Source organism: Hydra vulgaris, chromosome 10, assembly GCF_038396675.1.
Source record: "Hydra vulgaris chromosome 10, alternate assembly HydraT2T_AEP".
Classification (NCBI taxonomy): Eukaryota; Metazoa; Cnidaria; class Hydrozoa; order Anthoathecata; family Hydridae; genus Hydra; species Hydra vulgaris.
In genome coordinates, this window is record NC_088929.1 from 9,154,992 (window position 1) to 9,170,424 (window position 15,433).

The 15,433-nt window shown below is 26.8% G+C and overlaps 1 protein-coding gene across 2 annotated transcripts in view; it reads right to left on the reverse strand.

Moving 5' to 3' along the window:
* Positions 1-3,549: 3,549 nt before the first annotated feature.
* LOC100197228 (eukaryotic translation initiation factor 3 subunit C) overlaps positions 3,550-15,433 on the reverse strand; it is a 35,758-nt gene continuing 23,874 nt past the window's right edge. The window contains exons 9-21 of one of the 2 annotated variants that reach the window (XM_065807208.1): positions 14,912-15,408; positions 14,709-14,796; positions 13,703-13,821; positions 13,100-13,562; positions 12,756-12,947; positions 12,221-12,308; positions 12,046-12,129; positions 11,792-11,939; positions 11,477-11,542; positions 11,257-11,344; positions 6,945-7,037; positions 4,863-4,968; positions 3,550-3,639 (exon numbers count right to left, since the gene is read on the reverse strand). In XM_065807208.1, coding sequence (XP_065663280.1) covers positions 3,602-3,639; positions 4,863-4,968; positions 6,945-7,037; positions 11,257-11,344; positions 11,477-11,542; positions 11,792-11,939; positions 12,046-12,129; positions 12,221-12,308; positions 12,756-12,947; positions 13,100-13,562; positions 13,703-13,821; positions 14,709-14,796; positions 14,912-15,408 — 2,070 coding nt within the window. In that variant the 3' untranslated portion in view covers positions 3,550-3,601. Of the gene's footprint in view, positions 3,640-4,517; positions 4,969-6,944; positions 7,038-11,256; positions 11,345-11,476; positions 11,543-11,791; positions 11,940-12,045; positions 12,130-12,220; positions 12,309-12,755; positions 12,948-13,099; positions 13,563-13,702; positions 13,822-14,708; positions 14,797-14,911; positions 15,409-15,433 lie in introns of those variants that run through there. The other variant, XM_065807207.1, reaches the window with a different exon arrangement.

Sequence of the window (15,433 nt, forward strand, 5' to 3'; positions counted from 1 at the left end):
ACTATTAAAAAGCAACAACAACAACAACAACAAAAAAAACATTTTTTCAATTATAAATTTTTAAAGTAATATAATTAAATATGAATTTCGAGTTAAATACGAATTTCGAGGAAAAAAAAAGCTGACATCATTAAAAATCATTTTGTAACAAAGCTGGATGAGCAACTTTTTTATTTTTATGTAGCAACGCTACATAAAAATAAAATTCTTTTCCGTCGCTAGACAAGCTTCTACTTATAGTTGCTGTTTTCTGTACCATTCTACATTTATCTTATCACTTTGATTAAATAATACTTGCAGTAATTGGAAAAAAAGACAATAGAAATAAGATATATTAAGAAACTCTATGAAGAGACTCACAAAAGCTTAAGACGAAACCAAAATCAAACATTGCAGCTGAAGAAAGTGTAACTAATTTGCATGAACTAGAAAATAAAATAAAAAATGAACATGCGTACATTCAGTTCCAGCTGTTAATCTTCTGTAAAAGTTGTAAACAATGACTTTGTAAATGAAAATAATAGTTCTGCTTATGACCAGAAGTTTTATTCTACAAAAAATTTAAGCAAACCAGCAGCAATGAGCTTTTTATGTTTATTAATGAGAATAAATATTTTTTTAAAAAATTATAACTATAATCGAAGAGCCATTTTGATATAATTTCTGATTTGCAAAACGCTCCGATATCCGAATAAATTGATTTTGAGAAAACGACACAAAACTTAATTACTCATAGTTGCGCATTAACAGAAATTAAAATTTTCTGTCTACTTTTAAAACAAAAAATTTTTTTAATTAGTTTAAAATCTATTTATATGATAGATTTTAGTACATAGAATCTGGAAATAGAACCAACTCAAAATTTTTATTTTTGTGACTTAGCGCGTTATGCAGATGGGTTCCTCAATTGTTAGTGTTTAGCTGTGTAATGTTAGTATTCGGCTATGTAACTGCGTTATTACAGTTACACACCAGAAACTAGCATGAATACCGAAGCTGAAGTTCTGAAAATACGTTTAAAAAAAAATTATAATGAACATACTACTGTGATCAAAAAGTAAGGTGAATTTTTAATTTAAACTTCCCGCCTTATTCGAATCGTCCAATCTTTTTTATTTTTAAGTTGGTAGGAATGTCATTAACATTTGCGCCAAATGTCAAACTCATAATTATTTTTTTTTGTTTACGCTTGTTTCTGAAGTACCAAAAGTGCATTCGGCGATTTTCACGATGTCTAATTTTGTTGAGCAAAGAAGTGCTATTAAATTTTGTTTGCGGAATGATATTTCTGCTGCTGAAACGTATCGAATGTTGCAAAAAGCCTTCGGTAAAGAGACGATGTCTCAAAAAAATGTTTACAAGTGGTACAAAGACTTCAAAGAAGGCCGAGAACGTGTTGATGACTTGGAACGCTCCGGACGACCATCGACTACAATTGATGATCGCCACATCAACAAAATCAAAGAATTGGTGCTTGCAAATCGTCGGTTAACCATTCGAGACTTTGTTGACATGGTTGGAATATCATTTGGGTCGGTGCAAGCGATTTTGAAGGATCATTTGGGCCTCAGAAGACTCAAATCACGTTTGGTGCCGAAATTTCTCAATTTCTTTGAAAAAGAGCGTCGCGTTAAAACGTGTGAAGCAATGCTTTCTGACTATCAAGACGTCTACAAACAAATTATTACTGGCGATGAGACTTGGGTCTACGCATACGACCCTGAAACAACCGACCAATCGAGTGAATACCGTGAAAAAGGCGAGCCGAGACCGAAGCAACCACGTCAAAGTCGCTCAAAAATCAAGGTCATGTTGACTGTTTTCTTTGATTATTGTGGTGTCGTGCACTACGAATTCCTTCCAACTGGCCAAACTGTCAACAAGGAATATTATTTAAGCGTTATGCGACGTTTGCGTGAAGCTATTCGCAAAAAGAGACCGGAATTATGGGCCAATAACTCTTGGATTTTGCACCACGATAATGCGCCTTCGCACACAGCACTGGTTCTTCGTGAGTTTTTCGCCAAAAACTCTACCCATGTTGCTCCACAACCACCGTATTCGCCCGACTCAGCACCGTGTGACTTCTGGCTGTTCCCAAAGCTCAAGAGACCACTCCAGGGAAATTGTTTTGAGTCCATTGAAGAGATCCAACGTGAATCGGCACGCGCATTGAAGGCTATCCCTACCGAGGACTTTTCGGCACGCTTCGAAGACTGGATAAAACGTTGGCAAAAGTGCATTGGGGCCGGGGGGGAATTATTTTGAGGGGGAAGATACAGATTTGGAAGAATAAATAAAGATTTTTCATTTTATAAAAAAATTCACCTTACTTTTTGATCAAAGTAGTACAGTAGTTAATTTGTTATGGTGCATAATAATTTTAGTTTGTATGTGCTTGATATTTATTTACCTAAAATTTTATGAATATCTCTAAATTTTCTTAACCGATTTCCATTAAGATTTTAGGAATTGTTCTTTTTGTTGTAATAGATATCCCCTATTACTTTAATGACATGATAATCCAATTTAATCTTTAAGTGTTTTTCTTATATAAAAAAAATGTTTATATACTGTAACAAAATATGGTTTTGGTTCTTAATTAAATAGTAAATAAAGAAAATTTCAAATTAATAGGCCGGGTGAATAAAAAAAGCATTAGCGTTTTTAGAGTAATTGTTCAGCTTAAACGAGAATAAAAATTTGGGCTTAAATTCTAAGGCTTTTAATCACGTAAAGCTGACCAATTACTGAGTAAAAGCAATTTCTTTTTTATTCATCCGGTCTAATAGCACAAATATTTTTGACACCGCAACAAAATGGCGGTATTAGGGGTTTACGGAACCGAATTTGTCAAATTGTTGAATTTTATCATTTAAAAGCAGATTTTAATCAATTTAATGTCTAAAATACAATTCTTATTTTATTAGTAGTCTACCAGTTTCAACAACAACAGTAGTAAAAAACAACAAAAAGTATAGCCTTCTTCGTTTTTGTATGCTGTTGTCAATAGAATATTTCGTCATTAGCAGATTAGTTTCATAAGGTAGAAACATCAATACCGGCGTTAAGTTCATTAATGTATACTAAAAAAGATGATGAATACTAAAAAAGCAGCTAAGGAAAGATCTTTGAGAGATTCTTATATTTACAGGTTTCTCGTTAGCATAAAAAAATTTGTTTGTGGTAATCAACTGTGTTCTGTTCTTAAGATTTAAAAGATTAAAAAGAAAATTCGTTTCTTAACCATTTTTTGTTTAGAAACAAACGTACAACTTGTTTTTGTAACGAGCACATCACATCTTATCGGAATAATCAATTGCGCATATGCTATAGAATGGCTTTTCATTAAAACGGAATTGTTATTTTTGTATACAGCTGATTTCAGAAAAGTAGTAGTTTCTCATGAAATATAATTATTACAGCCAAAATAAATGAAAGTACTATATAAAGAGTAATAATTATATATAATAAATGGATTACTTGATGTTTAAAATTTTGTTTTAGCCAACAAATTAAGTAAATAACTTAATATAAAACTAAACAAGATTTCTTGATATAACTAGATACTATAGATAAAGAATACAAAGAATTGTAAAAATTAAATTTGAACACTTCGTCGTTGATTACTAGAGCGATCTAAAATAAACAATGATTATAATTAAAGTAAAAGAATAAATTACCTAATTTTCTACTAAAGTAGAAGACAATTTCTTAATTTCTAATGAATAATTTAACAATAGTTTAAACACCAAAAAAATTTTAAGTTTTATAGAACAATAATAAAAAATGCCTTGATTTTTCTCTTATTTCGCTTTTTAAGTCATTTAGTTCAATCATTTTAAGTTTTTTAAAAGTTATTTATTTCAATCGTCTTTTGCTTTAGTAAAAATTTTGAATCAACTCCACAGCTATCGCGAATATAGCACGGGCTTTAACGTTTTGCTTTAAAATAAAAGCAGTTCAAAATATCGGCGATAAGTGAAACCTGTAACCAGTAACGTTGATAACAATTCAACTTAATAACGTTAAAAACTAGACGCAGCCTTAGCTACATATCGCTAATCAAAAAGTGAAGCTGAAAAATATTTTGCGCAGTTCACATTTGCTTTTGCATTTATTTTATAATTTTAACTACGATGCATACAACTGCACAGAAAGAAATAAAACTGGTACAAATATATCATTTCACAAGTCAGAGTTTGTACTCATTACAATGGTAATTTAAAAAAGTTTTAAAGAAATAACTTAGCAATTGATGTATTTAGTATTTATTAAAATATCTAATGAAAATATATCATACTTTTTTAATTGAGGTAATTTTTCTAAAAAAAGTATAAATAAAATCTATTTATATGAAATAAATTTCTAGTTTGTTTTTTTGCTACAAAGTGACGTCACATACTCAAAACCTTTGACTTCAACGATATACGAAGAAGCAGGGTTTATCAATTTTAATAGTCAACAAAACATCACTACAAACCTACTTAAATAACGCTAAACAAAAAAGAATATAATTCTATAACTTACATACTATTCATAAAACTCCTGAGAATCTTAAGTTAAATGTTTAAGTTTTTGTCATATATAAAAATATATAACATATTATCACAAATTAATAATATAAATAATAACTTAGCTTGGCCATTTAATAAACAAGTATTTCTTGTGAATAGAAAAGGGATCAGGAAAAAGATTTTAAAATACTTATATCACTCTAAATAAATATAAGTCATTTATGTTTTTTTTCAAAATATTTCTTTTTAAGCACAAACATATTTGTTTATTAATTTAAAAACTTTTCTGTGCCACTTTCCGAGGATACATTTCAGATGCATAAGGCTGCGCAGAGCTCAACTTACTATCATTTCTTGGTTTGCGACTATCTGGTTTTCGTACATCTTTATTGAAGATAGGTCCATACTTAAAATCGAGTATTCTTTCATGGTGTTCTACTAACGTATTCAACTAATGACAAAATAAGCATCAAATAGCATTAACAATTAAGAAGCATTAATAACAAAAATTTAAAAAGTTATATTTTTTCAAACCTTTATACATGAATGGTGTTAAATACAAGGGAACCAGCGTCAACTTTGCTCTAAATTTTAGTTTATATTCTAATGGAACCAAAACACACTATATATTTTGTAAAAATCATATGTGAGCGTCATTCTGTGACAAAGAAACCAACTTATTTATTGGCAATTTATTCGGCAAAAATTTTACCATTTTTCTGAAAACTATTTCAAGATTGATTCACTTGTGTTCAACACCATCCAAATATAGCAAATCAATAAAACTAATCAATACCGTTCTTTTAATTATTAGGAAGCGTTTTCAATTATAAAGTTTTTTAATAGGCTATCTACAGTTAAAGAATAAATTTGACTTTAAACAACAAATTAAAAAAAAGCAAAACAATTTTTACGAACCTTTTACAATTTTTAATTTCACCTTAATACTTTTTAATTGCAAATTAATTGTTTATTATAAACCAACAAGTTACTTTATTTAGACATTTCACGATGTGAAAGCACATTTGACATATTTAATTTTTGGTAATTTACCAATAAAAAATGTAGCTCGTTAATGTTAAATTCAGTAGATTTAGGCGATCTCATAAATTTTAGGTCTATAATAAAAAATAAGGTTAAGCCATTCATTTAGTTAAACACACTTGCAGAAAAACAGTTTTTTAATTAATGCATTGATTTCTTTTAAGCAATATATATCATATGTATGACATTTTACCAGCATTTCTAACCGTTACAGTATGTATCCAAAAGTAACTTTAAATTTGTTAAAGTAACCATGTGCTTTATAAGCAATAGAAGTTTATCAAACTGCTATCAAATACCAAAAAAAATCATTTGCTAGTAAGATACTCTGATTTTTTTTTCCTTTTCAAAAGTCAATTTTACACCAGCAAGATAATTTTAGGTTTCATTGCTTACAAGAATATTGGCAAAAAAAAAAAAAAGAAGCTGAGTAAATAAGTCGAAATGTTAAAGCTGGAAAAGAAAAAAATTGTGGTTTTGTGAAGAAATTGAACAACTTTGTGAGATCTTATTGCTAAACACGCATATGAACCACTACTGATATCACAAAAATCAAAATGGATTAGATATTTTATCAAGATCAGAAAAGCAGAAAACATAACATTACCACTTATTTATTTTAAAATTATTAAAAGACCAAGAAGCAAGACTAAGCAAAGATTTTAGAAAAAGGTTAACCAAAGATAAAAAACTGAGTGACTTTGAGGTCAGTGAATTACTTAATAGGACTGATGAAGAAAATCAAAGTTGTACAGTAGTTACTCCTTTAAAAATAATGAAACAAATTCACTTGAAGTATTGGCAAAGCAGTTCTCAAAAGATCTGTGGTAGTTGCTTAACAATTTGCCAACAACTTGTTTCATTCCTATTATCTGCATAAGCGGAGGCTTAATTAATGTTGCGTCAATGCATTAACCTTACATCCTCAAAGACAATATAAATGCAAGAAAACAGTTCGATCAATTACTGCTAACTAGAAAACTAAACCCGAAAATCAATGTTGTACTAGGATTCAAAGCTTTTTCGATTAGCCACAGCTCATGAAAAATGTAGCAGTTCTTATAAGCTGATCTCATAACAGATACTATATATATGCATTATCATAGTATTATATATACATTATCATAGTTTTCTTGCAAGTCCTGAACCTGCAAGTCAAATTTAACTTTTGACTTATGGTCCAAAATGTTTTGGTGTACCTAATAAAGAATCAACTGGTTTTAGCAAGAAAGGAGAAAGAAAGAAAAAAAAAAAAAAACCAAAATACATATTACTTAAAAACATCTTTTAATGTTTTAAATTTTCTATATTTTATCATACAAAGAATTTTCCTGTAGCAAGGAAAAATTTTCAAAATTCAAAATTCTAAATCCTGAAAGTTACCTTATCTGACAACTGCAAAGTTAAGCTCTGTAAGTATGTTGGTTCAGCACCATGATGAAGGACAAGAGTTTCAGTGGGTTCATCCCAAGATGCCTATAAAATTAAAAAAACCACTTAAAATGTTCAAACTCAAATAATAATAATTAAATACAGTAATTTAACATTAATTAAATAGTTAGGTTAATATAAAAAATTTACAGTTATAAACAGATTAGGCAGAAGGGGGCTTTGGGGAATCCATAAAGTGTAAATCCAGTAAAACCACTTTAAGTGTTAAATTGCAGTAAAACCACTTTAAGACCCTCTTTCCTGTTGTACACACATGCATACTCTCAACAACCCCCCACTGTTTATCTATGCATTATTTACAACAAATCAAAATAAGCCCCCCCCCTTCCCCAATGCATTAATTTTCAAAACATTAAAAACAAAAAAACAAAAAAACTTAAGTTAATTTGACACTTATAAAAAAGTTAATTTGACACTTCTATATTACATAACATTAAACTTGTTTGATGCTTTTGTTAAATAAAAATAATTAAGTTTTATGAATGAAAGTTTAAACTGTGTACATAATCGCTATTTTTTACACCACCTTTTGTACACTTTCATACATTTGTAGGTAATCCCCTTCCCCAAACCTGCATACATACTTAATGGAAGATTAAATATCTCATAACTCTACTTTTGCATTAGATAGGACAATATGCAGAAAATAAATTTTATAATACATTTTACTTTAACATATTTTTGAAGATTGATTTGTTTGATTGCCATCACAAATAACCAAAATATTTTTACTACTTACTTGATAGCATTAACAACAAAGCATACTTGCTATATTAAATTAATTGTTTTATAATTTGTTTTTCAAAATTAAAAAGATTTTAACAAAGGTAAAATAACACTTAAAAAAGAATAAGAAATTTACCATAATTTTATGAACTTATCTTGGCTTGTTAGCAATTGTAATTGCAACCCTTGATAGAAGCAGTTAATAAAATGATAGTTAAAAAGAACAATTCCGAAAAAATGCACAAGTATTCTTTTTGTTGTTATCATAATAGTTATGTAATTGTTGTTTCAATCTAAACAACTTTTTTATTTTATCACTCAATTGAAAACAACTTCTCTTTTTTTCCTCAAAGCTCTCTGTTTAAGTGTTTGCAAACTTTATCATATCTTTAAAGATTGACTTGAAACCTTGAATATAAATACTCAATGATCATTTTCATTTGAAAACAGCATGATGATGCTGCAAGTTAAATTCAGTTAAGATGGCTGTGGTGAGCACAAGATTTGCAGTTAACTACACTATTTTAACATACAGAGATTATCCAGGTCATATTTTAAAAATCTGGAAAATGTTTTCCAGAAAAATTTTATATGAAATTTTTTTAAAAATATGCAGAAAAAAAACGAAAATACAAATGCTCTTGGAGTAATTAACAGGGGCTATTATAGACCATTTTTGATAGCGCCAACTGGGCACTGCCTAAATTAAAATTAGAAGACTTTTTCTTTTAAAGCAAATATTGTTTTTGTGAAAAAAATGCTGATTTTCTACTAAAGTTTGCTGGAACGAGGGGGTCAGTTTTGCACTTATAGCTATTTTTTAAATTTGTTTTTATAATTCAAAAACTCTTATCATATTAAAAAAAAAATAACATAAACAAAATCAAAAATAAAACTTGCAACAAAACATATCATATTTAATGCAATATTATCATACTTATACATACTTGGTTGCAATTTCAAAACACAATAAATTTATTTCAAACTTACACATAAAAATTTATTTCATGATAAAAATTTTATTATAAAATTAGAAGAACAAAAATATAAAAAAAATAGTCATCTTCCTCAGGGTACTTTTGTTTAATTTTTTTTGGGAAAAAAATTTCATTTTGAAGTAGTTTTGTTTTTAATTATTATTGCTGTTTATTTATAGATATGTTTATTATTTATTTTTATCTTTCAAAGTTTCTAAAATAAGTGCATCAGTGTGAATAAATGGACAGAAAGAGCACAAACAGAGTGTCATACATCAACTAACTTAAATAGGGATAGGTGCAGTGGATTGTACTATATTGACTAAGGTTTAAGCAGGCAGTCATGTATTTACAAGAAAAATATTTTATTATTTATTTAAATAGGGTTTATAAATTAATTTAATATACCCTAAAATTGCCTAAACTCTGCAACCTAAGCCTTAAACAATCATATCTCATATCGTTGTGAAAATAATATAATAAAAATAAAAACTATTTGATATTTTATTTTGAATAAAAAATAAAATAAATATTTTATTTTGAATAAAAAATAAAATAAATATTTTATTTTGAATAAAAAATAAAATAAATATTTTATTTTGAATAAAAAATAAAATAAATATTTTATTTTGAATAAAAAATAAAATATTTTATTTCAAATAATAAAAATAAAAATTAGCATAGGATATTTTATTTCATATGAGAGCAGCTAGTTAAACCAAACTTTCAATACCATCTCATAAGTTCGGTATATACATTCATATCAACACATTGCAATATTACAAATTTAAAATGTCAATAATACATCCCAATCATCATGACATTATAATTTATTTACGTGTGTTTAATTCCAAAGAGTTTTAGTTTAATTCCGAAGAGTTTTAGTTTAATATATGACATCATTGTAGAATTTTGATAAGAAATTTAGAAATTCTTTTTTTCTTTAAATTATAGACTTTTTTTTCCCATCAAAGGTTATGAAAGAACGTGTTACTTAATATAATTTTTTTTTTTTGTATCGTAAGCGACTAAAATATTTCTTAAGTTATTTCATATTTTTTCCCAGACTCACATTAAAAATATGAATAAATATTTCCTATGTTTTAAGGTTTCTATTGCTATAAACTAGTTTTGTGTTATACTTATTATATTTATTGTTATTAAATGATTATTAAACCTTTGTTATAAATCCTGTTATTGTTAGTAAATGATTATTATCCTTATTAAGATTCTGTTTAAAAAATTATTTTGTATTACTTAACTGTAAAGTTTAATTAACTGCATTTATTTACTAAACTTTTCATTGGGTACAAATATTTTCAGTATTCTTATTTAGTCATGTATATTTAATGAAATTGGTTTTGTGAACCTTACATATTTCACAAAACAATTTCTATTAAATATATTTTGCATGGCTAAATCAGAATTTTGAGTATATTTGCTTCTTTAATTTTTAAATTTGAATAACTATTGCTAAAGATTGCAAAAAAGTGTATTATCTGGTCAGTTTTTAAAATTGAAATAGTTAAATGAAAAACATTTTAAAATTTAAAATTTTATTTTAAATTTTTTAATGCCGCATACGTTAAATTATATTTTTTTAAATGTAACTTGGAGATATTTATTTTTAACGAAACAAAGACAGCCTTTCTCTAGTGGCATAGTTTTCACATTTGGCATAGTACCCACATTTACGCCATTGTTGATTGCCAACATTCAAACGATTTAATTTATTCAAAATCAAAATTCAAAGCTGATATGATTTGTCAGTTATTATTAATAGGTTCTAATTGGAATGGGTATCGACATTTTAACCATTTAGTTATGAAAATCCAAATGCAAAATACAACAAAATTATTATCTTAATATCCATATGCAAATTATCAAAACTTATCAATTTGAACTCAATAGACATAATTATCAATATTATTAAATTAAAAATTAAAGAACTTGTCAAATATTTCTAATAAATGCTCAAAATTTAAGAACTAGTGAAATGTCATTTCAATAGGAGAACAAAAATATTGCAGTGATAAATGGCCTAGATAAACCTAGAAAAAAACTTCACATTGTTTAAATAAAAAAAAAAAAGATTCAGAATATATAATAGAGTAATCTCTTTTAAATATATTTATTATACTTAGGATCGTAACTTTCCTTGGTTATTGTGTTCTATAAATACTTACTCATACTAATACATATTTATTTTTAGCTTTAACAACTTAGTTATCAATTATTTTTGTTTTTATTTAGTTATTAACTACCATCATTGTTATGAACTAATGCATCTATTACTTACTTATTATTATTATTACATTATTGTTATCAACTATCTATCTATTACTTACATATCTATTACACATCTATTCAACCTATATTTAAAATAAAATAGCAAACATTTGAAAAAAAGTCAGAGATATATGTTCAGATTTTAAACTTTTCAGCAAATAGAGGATCTTATTCATAAAAAACTTTAAATATAGAATTTTATAGAAATCAATATAAAACACTTAAAAATAAAACATTCATTATATATAAACCTGTAATTCTTCACTAATGATCATCTTGCTAATAGTACTATGGACAACTGAAGATGGAAGATCAAACATTTGAGCTAGACTGTGCATACTACAAAAAGAATGAGTTAACTTTTTTTTATAATCAAGATTTTGTATACTTAGTGAAAACACTTAAAGTATCCATATTTAAAACATTATTAGTGATATAATAAAATTAATAAGCACAAAATAAACTAATAACCTTATTGAATCGTAAACCTTGTTGTATGTAAATAAGTATGTGCGAAGACTCTCTTCCTGGATTTTTCTAAAAAAAAAATATTAGTTTTTAATTATATTTTTCTCATATAATATTTTTTTAAGTACAAAAAATTTACCTGAAAATTGAACACTCTTATTAAATACTAATGCACTTTAATTTTAAGATTTTATAAAACTCAACAACAAAATTACCAAAAATTATAAAAAAAAAACAATTAATTAGAAAACACTGTAATAAGACTCTCTAAACACTGAATAAAATAAATTTTTTTATATTATAGAATAAACACTTAACCTTGTAATCATGCTTTTAACAGCATCGGAATTTGGAAAAAGTTCCCAGCATGAGACAGCTAAAATATTATCCCTACATTTTTTCCAATCACCAACCTTCATTGCTTTTGACGCTGCAACTATGTGCTCTCGCATACTTTCAGGAGGCCCTTCAAAAAAATAGATAAAAAAATTTATAAAATACTTATAAAAAAAAATCCAACTATAACCAACACATTAAAGTCTAAAAAAGAGTAGGTCTTCTTTAATTTTTACCTACTAATGCTTGCTTCTCACTATGACGCAACTGGTTTTGAAAACTCTTACTTATTGGTCTTCTTTTATAGACGTATTCATTAGCTTAAAAAAAAAAAACTTGAACAATTAACCTTAACAAACTAATAAATTTTAAAAAAATAAACAACATAAATAAATTAATAAAATTGAGTACCAGCCATATTTGGAATTTCAAGCAACATAGCTGAAGTAAGAAAAACGCATTCAATTAATTCCAAGTTTACATGCATGTGAAATGGCATCTAGAAGAAAAAAAAAGTAATAGAATTAGTTTTTACTGCATTGTTTATGTTGAATTAATTACCAATATGGATAAAAACATGTGAAAAAATAAATCAATACTGCAAATAGTTTAATTTATTGAACAAACTAAAAATAAAAACAAAATAACTTTTAAGAATTTAGCATATTTTTAATAGTTAAATAAAAAAATAAAAAAATTAAAATATTTAAAAAAATATGAATTATAAATGACACTCAAATAAATTTTGAATGACCTCATTTTGACAATGAGCTGAAAACCAAACTACAGTTATTTTTATGAATGTTTTGTTTTAATTTTTAACATATTAAAATAAACTTTTTTGGTACAAAAAAAAAAAGAATGTTTATGCATTTATGTTATTACAATAAACTGATTTTTATATAGCAAGAAAAGCTAAATAATTTATATCAAAAATCATTTATACCATTCTTCGCTTTTCAATTTTTTCTTGTTCAGGTGTACGCTCAGTATTCTTAAGATTCATAAGTCCTTGAGCAAGCATCTCTTTTGCTCTACCAGTAGATTGTATATCTTGTAAAGCATTGTGAGCATCTTTAATCATTCCATGACGAAACGAACACAATCCAAGTTGTACCATAGTACGATTGTATAATATCTAAATTTTCAAGTGCACATGTATGTATTTATGTATGTATGTATATATGTATGTGTGGTATGAATGCATGTATGTATGTATATATGTATGTATGTATGTATGTATGTATACATTATTATTATTAGCTGTACTGTGCAAATAGAAAAAAAAACCTGAGTTGGGATATCAGAATGGTGTATATTTTCTTGTAAATGAGATATTAACATCAAATCTCGAGCTTCGAACCAACGATTATGCTTAGCATGATGAAAAATGTGACAAAGCATAGCACGAGTTCGAATTCTATCTGATCCATTAGAGTAAATATATTTACACATTCGAGACATAAGAGAAGAGTCATGATCATCTTTACTGTCTTCTACTGTAGTTGGTCCATCAACTTTAATACTTTCAACTTTCTCACTTGCAACACCTTGTTCTTCATTTAGACGTTTTACTTCTACTAATTTAATTTGTGATTGAATTTCCTTCAACTGCTTTAAATCTACTTTAAAGTAAGTGTGTTCAATTCTAAGTAAATATAGTCGACTTAATGTTTCTGGTGATGAAGGATGTTTTTCATGGTGTTGGATCACTTGATCAATAAGTGAAACAATTTCAAGTTCATCTTTTAATCTAAAACAATTAATTAAAATTTAGTAATTAGTTAAGTAGTTAAGCAAAATACTAATCTAATTAAAAAAATTCCATATTTGTGTAAAAACAACCATTTTTATTGCTGGTGTGAAATTTAAGGATCATATTAAATAATTTACTTTTGAATATATTCTGTTGAGTGACCATCACAATTTTGAAGTATTTTGGTGAATTCATTATCAAGACGCTCAAGTAAAGTTATAGGGTCTTCAAGAAGTTGATATTGCTGAGTTTTATCCTAAAATTAAAATTTAATTTGTATAAAAAAAAAAAAAAAAAAAAAAAATATAAAATGTGTAATGAACTTAAATGCATTCGTTTTACTATTTTGAATGGTATTTATTATTTATTTATAATTCAATTTTAATTAACACATTAAACATAAAAAATTGGACTTTTTTTCAGGTTTCATAACTTTTTATTCTGTAAATAGAATTTTATGTAGAAGTTTTTATTTTAAACTGAAATAATATTCTATTTGCAATTTGTATTGTAAATTTTTTAAAGAAAATTACTAAGAGAAAAAACTTTGCTGACAAACACTTTCTTAAATGTTAACAGTCTACTGACTTATAAATTGTGGTGAACAAAGGTGAAACAAAGTAGAGGTGAACTGGGAACAATGGACTTAAAAAAATAACCATTTACTTTAATCATTTTAGGGGGAAAAATCCAAATAAAATGGCTAATAAGTTAAAAAAATACACCAAAAGTGCTAAAAACTTTATAAGATAAAAAGTATCCTTTCATTTTGAATAAGGAATCATTTTTCACTTCAAGCAACAGCTCATTTACTTGTAACAGCAAGTTAACTGTAGCTTAAAAAAAGATAAGAAAAAAACATACCTCTTGTGGAATTTATAAACCAGAATGCCAGGGTTCACAGGGAACTCGTAAAACCTTAATGTCACTTTTATTCAATAAACCATTTTATTTATAAATCTAGAACCATGTTATTTTATTTTTCTTTATATAGTTCTCTATTTTTATTTAAAACATTTTTGTTTAGAAAAAAAATTTGATTAATTTATTCTTACTATTTATTTACCATTAATTCCACATTTATTTACTCATGTATTAATATAAATATAAGCAACAAAATTAGAAATATATTTTTTTAAATACCTCAATATTTTCATACTCAGATTGATTGAAAAGTATATTTGGATTGGCTGCTATTAGACTATATATCTCCTTTGCAGTATCCAAAAGTCTAAAAATATAAAACTCATCTAAATTGTTGTTAGTATCAGAGGGAAAGACCATACAGGATTTCAATTCTAGGATTTATAGAAGCCTTTATAAGACTCAAAGATCAAAAATCATACCTGTTCCACATATCTGTTTTAAGTGCAATATCTGTTCCCATAGAAGAGTCAACTATAGCTGATGCAATGTTAAACAAAAGCTTCAAACAAAGAGCTGGACCAAGATTATGTTGTTCACTTATATTCTTAAGCTGTACAAAATAGTCAACTTGTTCAGAACGGTCAGTCCCCTTTTTTCCTCGCACAGCAAGAATTTCATGGAATTTCTTCAAAATTACATGATGATTAATTTCAGTATCTTTTGGAAATAACATTCTCATTTTTTCTGATGTTTTTGAGACTTCTGTCCAACCATCATCTTGAACAGTCTTCGTCTCTTTTGGGCGCTCTTTTTTGATTCGTTTTTCTTTTTTTTTATCATCTTTAGAAGAGGCATCTTTTAAAAACATCCATGCACCCCATTGCCGACGACCACCTTCTGGGAGCTCGTCATCAGAACTTGACTCATCTGAATCAGTTCCAAAAAAATCATCACTATCGTCATCATCATCACGTGGCTAAATTATTTAAAAATAAAAAATA